Raw genomic sequence first — 18,733 nt, 5'->3', positions numbered from 1 at the left:
CTGTAGGTAATACTCTCAATGATTGAGAGTATTACCTACAACCTTTTGAACATTCAGTGTATTCCAGTGTTCTGGGCAATGGTACAAAAGCTTCTGCATCTTTGGCCATAGAGCCAGTTCTGGATGAAAAATCGGGCTCCAGTAGATACTCCATATATTCATCATTCCAAAGAAAGACTCATACAACTGGAGGCCAGTTCTGGACTTCAAGTCATTTAATGCTGCACTTCCAGAAGAAAACCATTTGATTGGTCATAGCAGCAATGGCACCAGGAAAATTTCTTGCCTCCCTTGATTTGATGGAGGCATATCTCCACATTCTCATTTTTCTGGCACGTAGGTGGTACTTGCGGCTTCATGTGCTGGAGCAGCATTTCCAGTTTTCGGCGCTCCCCTTCGGCCTCACAATGACAACTCGCATCTTTACTAAGGTGATGGTGGTGGTGGCTGCACACCTCCGCAAGGCAGGGATCCAGGTGCACCTATATTTGGATGATTGGCTAATCATAGTCCCGTCCAAGGAGAAAGGCGAACTGGCAGTTTCGAGAATAGTCCAACTCCTCCAAGACCAGGGATGGATTGTCCACTTCAAGAATAGTCAGCTGGAGTAATTGGGAATTTTATTTGACACTGCCTTGGGCTGAGTGTTTCTTCCAGAACTATGCAGTCTGAAGCTCCAGAAGCAGATTTCTGAACTACTACAGAATCCGATTCCCATGTTTGACATTATCTGCAGGTCCTGGGGTCAATGGCAGCAGCCATAGAGGTGGTTCCTTGGATGAGGGGACACACATGAGACCTCTTCAAGACTCTCTTCTGTCTCGCTGGTTTCCTCAGACAGACTTGCTTAAGCAACAATTTCCTTGGTTGCAAGCAACAAAAAGCAGCTGCAGTGGTGGCTGCAGATGGTGGCTTTCTCCAGGAGCATGCCTCTCCACATTTCTTCCTAGGAAATACTAATGACCGATGCAAGCCTTTATGGTTGGGAGGGGTCATTGCAGCGGACACCTGGTTCAAGGGTATTGGACATTGGCTCAGCAGAAGTGGTCTATAAATCACCTAGAACTCTGAGCCATTCAACTAGTGCTTCAGGCACTGGAGAAGTCTCTGGAAGGCAAAGCAGTCAGTCTTCTCGGACAATGCAACAGTGGTAGACTGTCAATAGACAAGGAGGCATCAGAAGTGCTAAGAAGCTCTGCTGCACCTAGAAGCTCAACTCCTCTTTTGGTGGGCAGAAATTCACTTACAGACTCTCACTCGGCCATGTACGTAGTGGGTGTGGAAAATATGCAGGCTAACTTTCTTATTTATAATAAGACAAACTGGCTTCAATAGAAAATGAGTCAATGAAATGTGACCCTATGTGGCTTGTAAAAAAGTTCAGAGATATGAAATTCTGAAGGGAAGGTTTTTAAGCCTCCCTGGGAAAAGAGTTCACCTTCCAGTCATAGCAGCTTAGCAAGTCCATAGGGCACATTCAAAAACTCAAAAATGTTGTAAAAAAGCACAAAACAAAATTTTAAAGTCTTTCTACTTTGTAAGATTAATATCTTCACTTTGATAAGATGAAAACTGCCACCACAGGTTACTTAGCTCTGTATGTTGCTTTGGGGGTCCCAACGCGGCCCCGTTTCGATCTCTGTCTCAGGAGACCCGATTTGAATGATGTTCAAAGAGTGACAAATGTTGTTCAAAAAGTAACAATTGTGAGCACAGGTATTAATCTGCAATTCTTCATTGACTGAATGTTTTTACATTGCGTGATGTTCAGTTGTATCTAAAAATAAACAATATATTTTTTAAAAGAGTCCCGTGTGAATTGTGTTTCTAAACCACACAGAACTACAAAAATTTATAAGATTCCTAAGTAAAAACAGGAAAGGGAAGCTCAAAAATAGTACATACCACGTTTAGGTTTCAAGGACTGACATCTAGTGACTTTCAACTGCCAGCAAGACGCTGCCGGCTAACTATTGTTTTAAAGGTTCAATAGAGGGGGGGGAGGGAAGGGAAAAACGTGATTGCCACGTCGGAACGTGATGACGTGGTCTACTGTATAAATGCAACTTTGTGTGTAACACGGTCAGATAGGAGCACAGGTCAGATAGGAGCACAGGTGGTCTTCTCATCGATTCTCCCAGTAAGAGACAAAGGCCGAGCCAGGGAAGAGCGTATCCGAAAGACCAACATGTGGCTTCGCGAATGGTGCATAGAGATGAACTTTGGATTCCTAGACCATGGAGAGGCACTACAAGGACTACAGGGACCTGACGGACTCCACCTGACCAGGAGAGGTAAAAACGTTTTCGGACATCGACTAGCATGCCTACTTCGTAGGGCTTTAAACTAGGTAAGTTGGGGGAGGGTACATACTCACTTTCCAGAGCAGTAAGGAACCACCCCGAGGAGACGAATCACACCCACACTTCTGAGTCTAAGGTAAGTACCCATACTACGTACAATAATTTAGGAGCCACACTATCTCGGAAGGAAATCTCTTCACAGGTATGGAGGGCAATGTATGTCAATGTACACAGCTTGGGCAACAAAATTCTGGAATTGGAGACTGAGATAATGAACGCCAACCCAGACGTGGTAGCGATATCCGAGACCTGGTTCACAAACTCGCATGGGTGGGATATGGTTATACCAGGGCAAGTTAGGAGGAGGGGTCGCATTATATACTAAGGAAAACATCAAAACTACCAGAATCACAGATGTTAGATACACCGGAGAATCCCTCTGGGTGAACCTGGCCAGAGGAAATGAAAAATGCCTATACCTTGGTGTGGTATATAGACCTCCAAGACAACAGGAAGACAAAGATATAAAACTGATCGAAGATATAGAGAACATCACTTTGCGTGGGGACACAGTTCTGCTAGGGGACTTCAACATGTCCGATGCAGATTGGAACATACTCTCCGTGACTACCTGTGGCAGCAGAAGAATATTAACCTCCATAAAGGGTGCACGACTCAAACAAATGGTATTAGAGCCCACCAGGGACCAGGCAATACTGGGCCTGGTACTCACCAACGGAGACAGCGTTTCAGAGGTTTCAGTAGGAGATAAGCTGGACTCCAGCGACCATAACATGGTATGGCTCAACCTCAAGAAAGGCTTCTCTAGATCAAACACAGCAACAAGAGTCCTCAACTTTAGAGGCACAGACTTCGACCTCATGGGAGATTTTGTCCATCAGGAGCTGTATAACCAAGCAGAAACTGACAATGTGGAGACTATGTGATCAACTCTGAAAGTCACCTTACACGAAGCTACAAACCGCTACATAAAAACAGTTAGCAAGCGCTGGAGAAACAAAATACCCCAGTGGTTCAGCTCCGAAATTTCAAACTTCATTAAAGAGAAAAAAGAAGCATTTATTGCCTCCAAACATTTCGGAAAGCGGGCGAAAGAAGACTGTCTGGTCAGATCTAGAGCAGTCAAAAAGGCAGTCGGAGAAGCCAAACTCCGAACAGAAGAAGATCTAGCACGGAACATTAAGAAAGGGGATAAATCCTTCTTCAGGTATATTAGTGACAGGAAAAGAAACAAAGATGGGAGTCCAGCTTATCTCCTACTGAAACCTCTGAAACGCTGTCTCCGTTGGTGAGTAAGTTAAATAGCACCGGTCCCAGTACAGACCCCTGCAGCACTCCACTGTTTACTCTCATCCATTGAGAAAAATGACCATTTAACCCTACCCTCTTAGCCACTTAGGATATCATGTTCTCAAACTTGGAAACTAATTTTGAGTTGGAGGGAGGAGCCTTAGGCAGAGATGTCTGTTCAGGACTACAAGTCTTCTCCCAAGGAAGGGGTCACCATTACACCCTATCCTTAAAGATGCACTGATGAAGAACTGGGAAACTCTCTTCTCAGTGCAGGTTGCACCTAAATATCATGTCCAGGAGGCTCTGGGATTCAAGAGGGCCCAGCTGCCTCACCACTCATTGGTTGTTGAATCCACTCTTAAACAAGCTAAGAGCTCTAGGGCCAGGACTCTAGATTTATTTAAGAGGAAATCTTTTCAGGCCTCTATGCTAATTGCCTGCATCCAGTTCTATCAGCTCTGCATGAGCAGTATGCTAACTCTCGTGGATTCTTTCCCTCTGGAGCAAGCCACAGAGCTTCTCCAGCTAGCCAGTAAGCAGCTGCAGTATAGAGAATGACTAGCCAGGAACGCTTTTGATTTCTTTGATATTGCAGCCAGACTCTCTTCTATGGGTGTGGGGATACGCAAGCTCTCATGGTTCCATATCTCTTACCTTGAACTGGCAGTTCAGAAATGTATAAATTATGTTATATGACTGACTTAGGCTTTCTTGTCAAAAATGGCATTCTAATTTATTCTTGTTTTTATGATCAGCCACTGTTGCATTCCTCTGCCCTCTGTCCCTCCAAACACAAAATCAGAAAGGAAAACACATTGTAATAGTAATTTCACCTCTAGTATTGTAGCTATTGTCAAACGCCTAAGTAAACAATAATGCATTTAGTAGAACTTTAAATATTTTTCACCATGGACTATTTTAGGTAGGTCATCAAAAAACCCAAAATGTCACCAATAAAAAGGAAACTAAACCAAAAAGAATTGGCAAAAGCTTTGAGCTCCCGCTAAGAATCGACACCAGCACAATAGAGAAAAATATACAAAGGGACCTCAGTATGAGCTCAATCAACCCTTCGATTTGTTTTTAACACCGGGCAAGTGCTTATTGATGACTAGCACCAGACCCATAAGATCTAAATAAACACTGCCCCGTACATCATAATGTCCCAAGGGAATTTTTTTCAAAATTAAATATAGGTGCTAATAAACACAAAAATACTGAGTGTGGATTCAAAACAGAAGCAAAAAGACTAAGAGGCGCTTTAAACTCCCCCCTCCCCCCGAAAAAAGCTTCAAAAACAATCAAAATAATAATGAAAAAGTGCAAAAATCACTAACAATACTTAAAGCAATGTTGCTAAGACATAGTTCAACTTAGCTGAGTTCCATCAAGTTCGTATCGTCACTCTATCTCCACTCGGCCATGACTTCTAATTCCCCCATTTTGTTTCTTAGCCTCCTTGCATTAGTATATATGCAATTTAGGTCTTGGTATTTATTTGTCTTCACTTCCTTATGCTGTGCTTCAAATTTTATTTTCTTCTCCTGTGCTGCAATCCTTTTTTTCCTCCTTGACTAAGTCAGAAGAGGAGGAAAAAAGGATTGCAGCACAGGAGAAGAAAATAAAATTTGAAGCACAGCATAAGGAAGTGAAGACAAATAAATACCAAGCTAAATTGCATATATACTAATGCAAGGAGGCTAAGAAACAAAATGGGGGAATTAGAAGTCATGGCCGAAACTGAGAACATAGACATAAGAACATAAGAAACTGCCTCCGCTGAGTCAGACCAGAGGTCCATCGCGCCCAGCGGCCCGCTCCTGCGGTGGCCCATCAGGCCCATTGCCTGAGCAGTGGTTCTTGACTATTTTTATAACCTATCTCTACTCCTATCCCTATCCTTAATCCTTATCTGTACCCCTCAATTCCCTTGTTCTCTAGGAACCTATCCAAACCTTCTTTGAAGCCATGTAATTGTTCTGGCCTATCACAGCTTCTGGAAGTGCGTTCCACATATCCACCACCCTCTGGGTGAAAAAGTACTTCCTAGCGTTTGTTCTAAACCTGTCCCCTTTCAATTTCTCCGAGTGCCCCCTTGTACTTGTGCTTCCCCATAATCTGAAAAATCTGTCCCTGTCCACTTTTTCTATGCCCTTCAGGATCTTGAAGGTTTCTATCATGTCTCCTCTAAGTCTCCGCTTCTCAAGGGAGAATAGCCCCAGCCTTTTTAGCCTGTCAGTATATGAGAGGTTTTCCATACCCTTTATCAGTTTAGTTGCTCTTCTCTGGACTCCCTCGAGTACTGCCATGTCTTTCTTGAGGTGCGGTGACCAATACTGGACACAGTACTCCAGATGCGGGCGCACCATTGTGCGATAAAGTGGCAGGATGACTTCCTTCGTCCTGGCCGTGATGCCCTTCTTAATGATTCCAAGCATTTTGTTTGCTTTCCTTGAGGCTGTGGCGCATTGTGCCGATGCCTTCAGTGTTGTGTCCACCATTACTCCCAGGTCTCTTTCAAGGTTACTTACCTCCAACAGTGATCCCCCCATTTTGTAGCTGAACATCGGGTTCTTTTTTCCTACATGCATGACCTTACACTTCCCTATGTTAAAGCTCATTTGCCACTTTTTGGCCCACTCTTCCAGTGTCGTCAGATCCTTTTGGAGATTTTCGCAATCTTCCGTTGTTTCAACCCTGCTGTATAGTTTGGTGTCGTCTGCAAATTTAATGACCTCGCATTTTGTTCCCGCCTCCAGGTCATTTATAAATATATTGAAAAGGAGCGGTCCCAACACCGACCCCTGCGGCACCCCGCTCGTGACCCATTTCCAATCTGAATAGTGACCCTTCACTCCAACCCTCTGTTTTCTGCCTGCCAGCCAGTTTTTGATCCATCGGTGTACCTCCCCTTGTACCCCGTGGTTCCATAGTTTCTTAAGCAGTCTTTCGTGTGGTACCTTGTCAAAGGCCTTTTGGAAGTCAAGGTAAATGATGTCTATGGGTTCCCCTTTATCCACCTATCTGTTCATCCCTTCAAAGAAGTGTAATAAGTTAGTGAGGCATGACCTACCCTTGCAGAAGCCATGCTGACTTGATTTAACTGTCCATTGGTTTCGATGTGTTCACAGATGCTGTCCTTGATCAGCGCTTCCATCATCTTTCCCGGGACCGAGGTCAAGCTCACCGGCCTGTAGTTTCCCGGGTTGCCCCTCGAACCCTTCTTGAAGATTGGTGTGACATTTGCTATTTTCCAGTCCTCTGGGATCTCTCCAGTTTTTAAGGATAGGTTGCATATTTGTCGAAGTGGCTCTGCTATTTTGTTCCTCGAGTACTCTTGGGTGAAAGCCGTCTGGACCTGGTGATTTGTCGCTCTTTAGCCTGTCTATCTGCCTGAGGACATCCGCTTGGCTTATCTCTAGTTGGGCCAGCTTATCTTCCTGATCTCCATTTACGATCTCTTCTGGCTCCGGAATGTTGGTTGTGTCCTCCCTCGTGAAGACTGACGTTAAGAACTCATTTAACTTGTCAGCCATCTCTTTTTCCTCTTTTACCAACCCCTTTCTGTCTCCATCGTCCAAGGGTCTCACTTCCTCCCTTGCTGGTTGCTTCCCCTTAACGTATCTGAAGAACGATTTGAAGTTTGTTGCTTCCCCCGCTAATTTCTCTTCATATTCTCTTTTTGCTTTCCTAACCACTCGGTGGCACTCTTTCTGGTGTTTTTTATGCTCCTTTAGATTGTCCTTTGATTGATCCTTCTTCCATTTGTTGAACAATGTTTTCTTGTCACTTATCGCCTTCTTCACTGCATTTGTTATCCACACTGGGTTTTTCGTTCTGTTTTTTTGCACCCTTTCCTGAACTTGGGGACGCACAGGTTCTGCGCTTCGTGTACCACGCCCTTGAGTAGGGTCCAGGCTTTTTCTATGGACTCCATCTTCCTTGCGTTGTTGAGTTTCTTTCCCACCATTTTCCTCATGGCATCATAATTCCCTTTTTTGAAGTTGAGTGTTGTCGTTGCGGTCCTTTTCACCTTTGATGATACAATTTCTAACCTGCACTGGATCGTGTTGTGATCGCTGTTCCCCAGTGGGCCTAGTACTGTCACCTCTTTTGCGGGTCCCCCTAGTCCGTTGAAGATTAGGTCAAGAGTGGCATCTCCCCATGTTGGTTCCATGACCAGTTGTTCCAAGAAACAGTCCCTTGTGGCTTCCAGGAATTTGGCCTCCCTTGTGCAGTTTGAGTGCCCGATACTCCAGTCTATCCCAGGGTAGTTGAAATCCCCCATCACCATCACCCTTCCGCTTTTGCTTACCTGCCTCAGTTCAGCTTCCAGGTCCTGGTCGATCTCTTCCGATTGCCCAGGTGGGCGATAGTACAGACCTAATTTCATGTCTGCTCCAAATCCTTCTGGTAGCTTAACCCATAGTGATTCTAAGTCATCAGCCCCTACTGTTGTTTCAATCCTGGTTGAAGATATGGATTCCTTTATGTATAGCGCTATTCCTCCACCCTTTTTGTGTGTCCTGTCCCTCCTGTAAAGTTTGTACCCTGGTATGGCCACATCCCATTTGTTGTCATCAGTCCACCACGTTTCTGTGACTCCAATTATGTCTAAGTCCTTTTTGCTGGCTATGACTTCCAGCTCTCCCATTTTGGCCCTCAGGCTCCTAGCATTGGTATATAGACAAAGTAAGTCCCGGTTGGTTGCCTTCCCTGCTGGTTTTCCTCGTGGTCTGGTGCTCCTGCCATCCCCCTCATGGGCTGCTGGACCTCGAGCCTCGCCCTGGTCATCCTCCTCCTGTGGTGCGCATGTTTCGTCCTCAGCCTGATTCCCCATTTTTGATTGTCCCTCTGGTTCAGGTTGCTCTCTGTTATTACTTCCCACTAGTTTCCTCTGCTCCCTGGGCCCCTGCTTAGTGTCCTTAGGTCCTTTTTCCAATAATTTCCCCTCGGTCCCGAGCCCCTGCATAGCGTCCTTAGGTCCTTTTTCCAATCATTTCCACTCAGTCCCGAGCCCCTACATAGCGTCCTTAGGTCCTTTTTCCAATAATTTCCACTCAGTCCCGAGCCCCTGCATAGCGTCCTTAGGTCCTTTTTCCAATAATTTCCACTCAGTCCCGAGCCCTTGTTTACAGTGTCCTTGCTCAGTATCTTTAGTTGATACTTTTGTCCGATGTGTCGAGGCCAGATCGACTATCAGCTTCCCCTTTTTCTCAGTTTAAAGCCAAGTCTATGACGCTCTGGACGTTGTATGCCAGCATCCTCATCCCAGCTGTGCTCAGATGCAGTCCGTCTCTCCTATAGAGCTTGTTCTTCCCCAAGAAAGTAGTCCAGTTCCAAATAAAGTGGAAACCCTCCTCTTCACACCATCTCCTCAGCCAACCGTTGATTGCTTGTAGCTCACTCTGCCTCCTTGTGTCTGCTCTCGGTACTGGCAAGATCTCCGAGAAGGCTATCCTTCGTGTCCTCATCTTCAGTTTCCTCCCCAGGATCCTGAACTGGTCAGTTAGTGTAGTCCTGTTGTAGTTCCTCCTGCTGACGTCGTTGGTTCCTATGTGGATTACTACTGCTGTCTCCTCCGTTTCAGCTCCCTCCAGGATCCTCTCAATTCTGCCAATGACGTCCTTCGTTCTTGCCCTTGGGAGACATGTCACCAGTCGGTCCTCTCTCCCTCCGGCTATATGACTGTCCACTTCTCTCAGGATTGAGTCTCCCACTACAATAGCAGATTTCCCCTTCCTCAGCTGTCTCTCTGGTCTCAGGTCTGTGTCAGTGGCGCAGTCTGCTAGTCCTTCCTCTTGGCTCTTTTGGGTCTCCGTCTCATCTGCCTGTCCAGATTCTCCGCAAGGTCCTCCTCCTATGGCGTCTGGTGGATTATGTCGTCCAACTGTTGGTTCTCTCCTGATGTGCTGGTGGTCCTGTGCATCCACCATCTTGCAGGCCTCCTCGATGAATTTCTCCAGCTCTCTAACTTGTTCTGTGATGTGGTTTTCTCTGGTGGTGTCTTCAATTGACCAGCACTGGGGTCTCCAAAACATGGTGGAATGAAGAAAACAAATGGGATACAGCACTGTCGGGGTACAAACTCTTATCGCCAGAACAGGTCAGGTCAGAAAGGAGGAGGAATAGCCCTATATATAAAAGAAAGCATACACTCGACCAGAGTGGACACAGCGGCGACGACCAACAACTTAGAATCGCAATGGGTTAAAATACTGGGAAAGAAAGGGCCCGAGATAAAGATGGGCCTGTACTATCGTCCACCTGTGCAAGTCGAAGCTATCAATGAAGAAATGGAAGCAGAGATGAAGCGAGAATGCAAAAGCGGTAACACGATTATTATGGGAGACTTCAACTATCCCGTGATAGACTGGAGTCTTGGAAGCTCAAAATGCGCCAGGGAGACTGGATTCCTGGAGGCTATATAGGATTGCTTCATGGATCAACTTGTTAGAGAACCGACGAGAGGGAATGCCACTCTGGATCTAATCCTAAATGGGCTAAGAGGACCTGCGAAAGAAGTGGAAGTAGTGGGACCGCTGGGAAACAGTGATCACAATATGATCAAATTCAAAGTTGAAATAGGAATACCAAAGGGAAAGAGAACCATAGTGACAACTTTTAACTTCAAGAAAGGAAACTACAATGCGATGAGAGTAATGGTAAGGAAGAAACTAGGAACACCTCAAAGAAATGGCAGACTGTAGAGCAAGCCTGGTCTTTATTCAAGGACACGGTGATCGAGGCGGAAAATCTACATATACCAAGATTCAGGAAAGGGTGCAAAAAGAATCAAACAAAAGACCCGGCATGGATAACCAAAGAAGTGAAGAAAACAATAGAAGATAAGAGGAATTCATTCAAGAAATGGAAAAAGGACAAAACTGAGGAGAACTGGAAAGAGCACAGGAATCATCAAAAAAAATGTCACCGTGTGGTTAGAAAAGCCAAAAGAGAATATGAAGAAAGGCTAGCCAAAGAAGCACGAAATTTCAAACCGTTCTTCAGATACGTTAAAGGGAAGCAGCCGGCTAGGGAGGAGGTGGGACTGCTGGATGACGGAGACAGGAAGGGAGTGGTGAAAGAGGAGAAAGAAGTGGCAGAAAAACTAAACATGTTCTTTTTGTCTGTATTTACAAAAGAGGAAACATCCAACATACCGGAACCTGAACAAATCTTCAAAGGAGCCCAAACAGATAAACTAACATCCATAGAAGTAAGCCTTGAAGACGTACGCAGGCAGATAGAAAAATTAAAAACTGACAAATCGCCGGGCCCGGACGGAATCCACCCAAGGGTTCTGAAAGAACTAAAGGAGGAAATAGCGGAACTACTACAGCAAGTTTGCAATCTATCCCTGAAAACAGGAGTGATCCCGGAGGATTGGAAGATAGCCAATGTTACGCCCATCTTTAAAAAGGGATCGAGAGGGGACCCGGGGAACTACAGACCGGTGAGTCTGACCTTTGTTCCAGGGAAAATGGAGGAAGTGCTGATAAAAGACAACATCGATGAGCATTTTGAAAGAAATAAACTTCTAATCACAAGCCAACATGGATTCTGCAAGGGGAGATCATGCCAAACGAACTTACTACACTTCTTCGAAGGAATTAACAAACGGATGGACAAAGGGGACCCCATAGACATCGTATATTTAGATTTCCAAAAAGCCTTTGACAAGGTACCCCATGAACGCTTACTTCGGAAACTGAGGAACCATGGGGTGGAAGGAGACATACATAGATGGATCAGAAATTGGTTGGCGGGAAGGAAGCAGAGGGTAGGAGTAAAAGGCCACTACTCGGACTGGAGGAGGGTCATGAGTGGTGTTCCGCAGGGGACGGTGCTCAGACCGCTGCTATTCAATATATTTATAAATGATATAGAAACAGGGACAAAGTGCGAAATAATAAAATTTGCAGATGATACCAAACTATTTAGTGCTGCTCGGACTAAAGAGGACTGCGAGGAATTACAATGGGACCTGAATAAGCTGAAGGAATGGGCGACGAGATGGCAGATGGAGTTTAATATAGAGAAATGTAAAGTATTGCTTGTGGGAAGCAGAAACCCGAGGTACAGCTATACGATGGGAGGGATGTTATTGACTGAGAGTACCCAAGAAAGGGACTTGGGGGTAATAGTGGACAAGACAATGAAGCCGTCGGCACAATGCGCAGCGGCCGCTAAGAAAGCGAATAGGATGCTAGGAATAATCAAGAACGGTATTACAACCAGAATGAAAGAAGTTATCCTGCCGTTGTATCGGGCGATGGTGCGCCCGCATCTGGAGTACTGCATTCAATATTGGTCACCATACCTTAAGAAGGATATGGCGATACTCGAGAGGGTTCAAAGGAGAGCGACGCGATTAATAAAAGGTATGGAAAACATTTCGTACACGGAGAGACTGGAGAAACTGGGGCTCTTTTCCCTGGAAAAGAGGAGGATTAGAGGGGATATGATAGAGACTTACAAGATCATGAAGGGCATAGAGAAAATGGAGAGGGACAGATTCTTCAAACTTTCAAAAACTACAAGAACGAGAGGGCATTCGGAAAAGCTGAAAGGGGACAGATTCAAAACCAATGCTAGAAAGTTTTTCTTCACCCAGCAGGTGGTGGACACCTGGAATGAGCTTCCAAAGGGTGTGATAAGACAGAGTACAGTAATAGGGTTCAAGAAGGGATTGGACAATTTTCTCAAGGAAAAGGGGATAGAGGGGTATAGATAGAGGACTACTACACAGGTCCTAGACCTGTTGGGCCGCCATGCGAGCGGACTGCTGGGCACGATGGACCTCTGGTCTGACCTAGCACAAGCACTTCTTATGTTCTTATGACAGATCCCTGTTTCGGAATCTTCGTCAGGAGCAGGGATGAAATGCTGAAGAGACAAAAGAGCAGCCAATTCGCTCAATGAAGACGGAAAGTAATAAATCCTGCAAATAACAGCTTGGCACAATCACACTAGAGCTGAAGGCATTAAGCAACAATGGCGTCCAGGGCGTTTAAAGACACCCTGGAGCTCCACGGAAGGCAACACACTCCCAACGTAATGACATGTGGCATGACGTCAAAACGCACACAGCTGTTAAGCATAACAGTCCTTTGTAGGATGATTCACATAAAATAAATGAAAAAAAGTCAAAAAAAATATTGATGTATATATATGAAAAATGTTCACAAAAATGAGAAGCAGAAAAATATATGTAGGATATATAATTTTTTCTGAAATTACAAAATTAATTAAAGAAGGAAAAGGACCAAAAAAACGAAAGAACTGAAAAAGCTGAAAACTGGAAGGTGCCCTTGGGAGTCTATGTTGAGAAACATTTATCAGAAACAAAAACAAAAACTGCAGACCATGTACAAGATGCAGGCACTGTTTATTTCAATATTAATGCAGTATGGTGAATATACCACCTATTTACCAACCAGGGAACCCAACACGGTCCGTGTTTCGGACAACACCTTCCTCAGGGGTCCGCATTGAATGAGTCAAACAAGTGCCGTGCCGGTTCCAAAGATCAATGTTGCAATCGCTCAAAAAAAAGAAACATTTATCAACATTTTCATTTAACCCAAAGGGAGAATATGCTTTCAGATGAAAAATCCAGAAGTTCTCCCTTTGTAGAAGGTAAGTATGTTTATCGCCATTGAAAGCAGTAGGTATTTGCTCCAAAATATACCATTTTAATTGCAAAATGCATGGTGGTGAAGAATATTATGAGAAACCATGGGAGAAGTATGTTTCCCAGTTTTTAAACAACTGTGATGTTCTGTTAGTCTGATTTTTATGGCCCGGGATGTACAACCAACATAAATATTTGACCGCAGGGACATGTTATCACGTGTATGACAAAACTTGACTCATATGAGATGACAGATCTTAAAGGATATATCTGCCCGGTGGTAGGATGTATCTACCGATCACCACTGTAAGAGGTATGGCATAAGGAACAGTGGCCACATGAAGAATAAAAGCCTTTTCTTGATTGATAATGAGGCTTCAGATGAAAATCCGAGGAAACTGGGGGCTCCTTTTACTAAGGTGCGCTACAGTGCCGCGCGCGCTAGACGTTAACACCTCCATAGAGCTTGTATTAGTATTTTTCATGTAGTGCAGGGTTAGCACGCGCGGCATTGTAGCGCACGCTAAAAACGCTAGCGCACCTTAGTAAAAGGAGCCTTAGATGTTCAGAGAGATTTTTTCCTCTTGTGAACGCGATACAGGGATTGTCTTTAAATACTGAATGCAATTGCAATACACAATGATTTCGAATACTTGCAGCCACAGCCGAAGATTGGGTTGAATGAGAAATAATGTAAACTTGATTGGATGACGTTTCCCTGCTGGTCTGAGATATAAGTCTCAGTTGGCATGCCAAGCTCTTAGATAGTCCTTCTGGACCATAGACACCAGATAGCCCCTTGTTAAAAATTTATCCTAAAGTATCTTAGCTTCCCTCTTAAAATCTACATCAGTGATGCATTTTTGTCTGGCCCTTAAAAATTGACCATTGGTACCAATGATAATGTTTATAAAGGGGCATTATGTGATCATATTTTTTAGGTTACCTAGTATTCTAATAGTATTATTTTGTCGCAATGGTACTCATTTTAGATTAGATTGAAATTATATATTTTTTTATTTTTATGATTATAAAGCTTTTTCAAATACAATCAAGACAACTCTTGATAAAGAGGTTCCTTATTTGAAATGACAACAAAGCCAAACAAAGAAATAATTATTAAAATAAGGAAATTCAATGGGGAGGAGACATTGCAATTTGTAGTTAGCAAGAGAAATAAGCTAGTACAATCAAGAAAAATAAGGAAATTTCTCAACAATAAATCTGTCCATAATACTACATAAAGGGTTTAAACCAAATATCTTTGAAATTATAAGCACATGAATTAAGGTATATAATGTATGTTCCTCAAAATATTGCTTCACTGATCTTAACTGTTGAAGGGTATAAAAATTCTTCTTCATTACTATATCCTCATAGAATGTTAGCTTAGAATCACTAATGGTGCCTAGATATTTGAACTTACCAGTTTAAAATTTTGTAACTTGACCACCCCATTCTCTCTCTCTCTGATTCCTAGACACACGTTTCCCCATTTTTGCAACAAATCTTCATGCCATTGCTTCATGCCATCTTTGAAGTTTTAGTTCGGCCAGCAGAAGAAAATGACCAGTCTGCTGCATTGGAAAAGCAGATGTTGCGGAGGAGTTACTTTGCCTTTCTGCAGTCAGTGAGTGGCAGTGGAATGAGTGAAGTTATTGGTAATCAGGGTGAGCAACTGAATCTGAATATTAACTAATAAATTAATTTGAGTAGTTTCTCTATTTCTGTTTTAATATGCAAGAGAAACATGTTTTTATCTTTCAAATTTCATAGTGGTCTGATTTCTTGTGGAATAGATTTTGTATGGACATCTAGGCTCCCTGACTTGCCATAGTTGTTTACTTATCTTGATATATGGCATATCAGAAACATATCTAGCTGGTTTACATAGTAACATAGTAACATAGTAGATGACGGCAGATAAAGACCCGAATGGTCCATCCAGTCTGCCCAACCTGATTCAATTTAAATTATTATTTTATTTTATTTTTTTTTCTTCTTAGCTATTTCTGGGCGAGAATCCAAAGCTTTACCCGGTACTGTGCTTGGGTTCCAACTGCCGAAATCTCTGTTAAGACTTACTCCAGCCCATCTACACCTTCCCAGCCATTGAAGTCCTCCCCTGCCCATCCTCCTCCAAACGGCCATGCACAGACACAGACCGTACAAGTCTGCCCAGTAACTGGCCTAGTTCAATCTTTAATATTATTTTCTGATTCTAAATCTTCTGTGTTCATCCCACGCTTCTTTGAACTCAGTCACAGTTTTACTCTCCACCACCTCTCTCGGGAGCGCATTCCAGGCATCCACCACCCTCTCCGTAAAGTAGAATTTCCTAACATTGCCCCTGAATCTACCACCCCTCAACCTCAAATTATGTCCTCTGGTTTTACCATTTTCCTTTCTCTGGAAAAGATTTTGTTCTACGTTAATACCCTTTAAGTATTTGAACGTCTGAATCATATCTCCCCTGTCTCTCCTTTCCTCTAGGGTATACATATTCAGGGCTTCCAGTCTCTCCTCATACGTCTTCTGGCGCAAGCCTCCTATCATTTTCGTCGCCCTCCTCTGGACCGCCTCAAGTCTTCTTACGTCTTTCGCCAGATACGGTCTCCAAAACTGAACACAATACTCCAAGTGGGGCCTCACCAATGACCTGTACAGGGGCATCAACACCTTCTTCCTTCTACTGACTACGCCTCTCTTTATACAGCCCAGAATCCTTCTGGCAGCAGCCACTGCCTTGTCACACTGTTTTTTCGCCTTTAGATCTTCAGACACTATCACCCCAAGGTCCCTCTCCCCGTCCGTGCATATCAGCTTCTCTCCTCCCAGCATATACGGTTCCTTCCTATTATTAATCCCCAAATGCATTACTCTGCATTTCTTTGCATTGAATTTTAGTTGCCAGGCATTAGACCATTCCTCTAACTTTTGCAGATCCTTTTTCATATTTTCCACTCCCTCTTCGGTGTCTACTCTGTTACAAATCTTGGTATCATCTGCAAAAAGGCACACTTTTCCTTCTAACCCTTCAGCAATGTCACTTACATACATATTGAACAGGATTGGCCCCAGCACCGAACCCTGAGGGACTCCACTAGTCACCTTTCCTTCCTTCGAGCGACTTCCATTAACCACCACCCTCTGGCGTCTGTCCGACAGCCAGTTTCTGACCCAGTTCACCACTTTGGGTCCTAACTTCAGCCCTTCAAGTTTGTTCAACAGCCTCTTATGAGGAACTGTATCAAAGGCTTTGCTGAAATCCAAGTAAATTACATCTAGCATATGTCCTCGATCCAGCTCTCTGGTCACCCAATCAAAAAATTCAATCAGGTTCGTTTGGCACGATTTACCTTTTGTAAAGCCATGTTGCCTCGGATCCTGTAACCTATTAGATTCAAGGAAATACACTATCCTTTCTTTCAGCAACACTTCCATTATTTTTCCAACAACTATTTTTCACCGGCCTGTAGTTTCCTGCTTCATCCCTGTGACCACTTTTATGAATAGGGACCACATCCGCTCTCCTCCAATCCCCAGGAATCACTCCTGTCTCCAGAGATTTGTTGAACAAGTCTTTAATAGGACTCGCCAGAACCTCTCTGAGCTCCCTTAGTATCCTGGGATGGATCCCGTCTGGTCCCATCGCTTTGTCCACCTTCAGTTTTTCAAGTTGCTCATAAACACCCTCCTCCGTGAACGGCGCAGAATCTACTCCATTTTCTCGTGTAACTTTGCCAGACAATCTCGGTCCTTCTCCAGGATTTTCTTCTGTGAACATAGAACAGAAGTATTTGTTTAGCACATTTGCTTTCTCCTCATCACTCTCCACATATTTGTTCCCAGCATCTTTCAGCCTAGCAATTCCATTTTTTATCTTCCTCCTTTCACTAATATATCTGAAAAAATTTTTATCTCCCTGTTTTACATTTTTAGCCATTTGTTCTTCCGCCTGTGCCTTCGCCAAACGTATCTCTCTCTTGGCTTCTTTCAGTTTCACCCTGTAGTCCTTTCTGCTCTCCTCTTCTTGGGTTTTTTTATATTTCATGAACGCCAACTCTTTCGCCTTTATTTTCTCAGCCACTAGGTTGGAGAACCATATCGGCTTCCTTTTTCTCTTGTTTTTATTGATTTTCTTCACATAAAGGTCCGTAGCCATTTTTATCGCTCCTTTCAGCTTAGACCACTGTCTTTCCACTTCTCTTATGTCCTCCCATCCTAACAGCTCTTTCTTCAGGTACTTTCCCATTGCATTAAAGTCCGTACGTTTGAAATCTAGGACTTTAAGTATCGTGCGGCCGCTCTCCACTTTAGCCGTTATATCAAACCAAACCGTTTGATGATCGCTACTACCCAGGTGAGCACCCACTCGAACATTAGAGATACTCTCTCCATTTGTGAGGACCAGATCCAATATCGCTTTTTCCCTTGTGGGTTCCGTCACCATTTGTCTGAGCAGAGCCTCTTGAAAGGCATCCACAATCTCCCTACTTCTTTCCGATTCCGCAGACGAAACATTCCAGTCCGCATCCGGCAGGTTGAAATCTCCCAACAGCAGAACCTCCTCTTTCCTTCCAAACTTTTGGATATCCACAATCAGATCCTTATCAATTTGCTGCGATTGAGTCGGAGGTCTGTAGACTACACCCACGTAGATAGAAGTTCCATCTTCTCTTTTCAGAGCAATCCATATCGCTTCTTCCTCTCCCCAGGTCCCTTGCATTTCGGTCGCTTGGATATTGATCTTTACATAGAGAGCTATTACAATTTTGAAAATAAGAAAAGAAATCGGGACACTAAAAGAGCAAGATTTAAATTTGATCTTAAAATTATACTTTAAAAATTCCCAAAAATTATTTGGAGATCAAAGACTTTAGATATACCCGGATGTTTCAAAAGTTACGCAAGAGAGAAGAAAAGACTTTCTTTCCCTACATCAAGAGACTCTTAAACTTGGTGCTACGTTTCTTTTAGCATATCCCTGTAAATGCCTAGTTAGGTATGTGGGAATAAAATATACTTTTTATTCTCCAGACTATTTGAGGGAATTTCTAAAAGTGAAAAAGATCATTAAGGATTGATTAAGGAATGGAAATTATGTGAATATTGCAACCGATAGTCCATTAAGCCTTTTATTTTGAATGTTAGATACGTATTTTTTTCTCTACTAGATTTTGATTACCACTCCTCTATATTGTGGAAAAAATGTATACTGTTTAATGTGGAAAAATTTATTGAATTTTGAATTGTTTCCTTTTCTGTATTATATAGAACAAGATTTATGCTTGTGAATATTGTGAAAATTAATAAAGAAATAATAATGAAAAGAAATCAGGGGCGGAGTCTGAACCACTGAGAAAATTTATTTATTCAATTTTTTAGCCCGTCCTCCCAAAGGAGCCCAGAACGGGTTACATCCATAATAATCAAGGCAGGACAGAGATGACATAATTTACATAAATTACAATATAGA

At 43.4% G+C, this 18,733-nt stretch overlaps 1 protein-coding gene across 6 annotated transcripts in view; it reads left to right on the top strand.

Moving 5' to 3' along the window:
- Positions 1-18,733, top strand: part of XPOT (exportin for tRNA) — a 324,394-nt gene that overhangs the window by 198,727 nt on the left and 106,934 nt on the right. For all 6 annotated transcript variants that reach the window (XR_004540576.1, XM_033957684.1, XM_033957683.1 and 3 more), the window contains one exon: positions 14,735-14,924. Coding sequence is in view for 5 of the 6 variants with exons in the window: in XM_033957684.1 (XP_033813575.1) it covers positions 14,735-14,924 (190 nt within the window). In the remaining variant the exon portion in view is untranslated. The remainder of the gene's footprint in view (positions 1-14,734; positions 14,925-18,733) is intronic.

The sequence above is a fragment of the Geotrypetes seraphini genome, chromosome 9 (assembly GCF_902459505.1).
Source record: "Geotrypetes seraphini chromosome 9, aGeoSer1.1, whole genome shotgun sequence".
NCBI classification, from domain to species: Eukaryota; Metazoa; Chordata; class Amphibia; order Gymnophiona; family Dermophiidae; genus Geotrypetes; species Geotrypetes seraphini.
The sequence above is the reverse complement of the archived record's forward strand: the minus strand, read 5'-3'. Positions and strand labels throughout refer to the sequence as shown.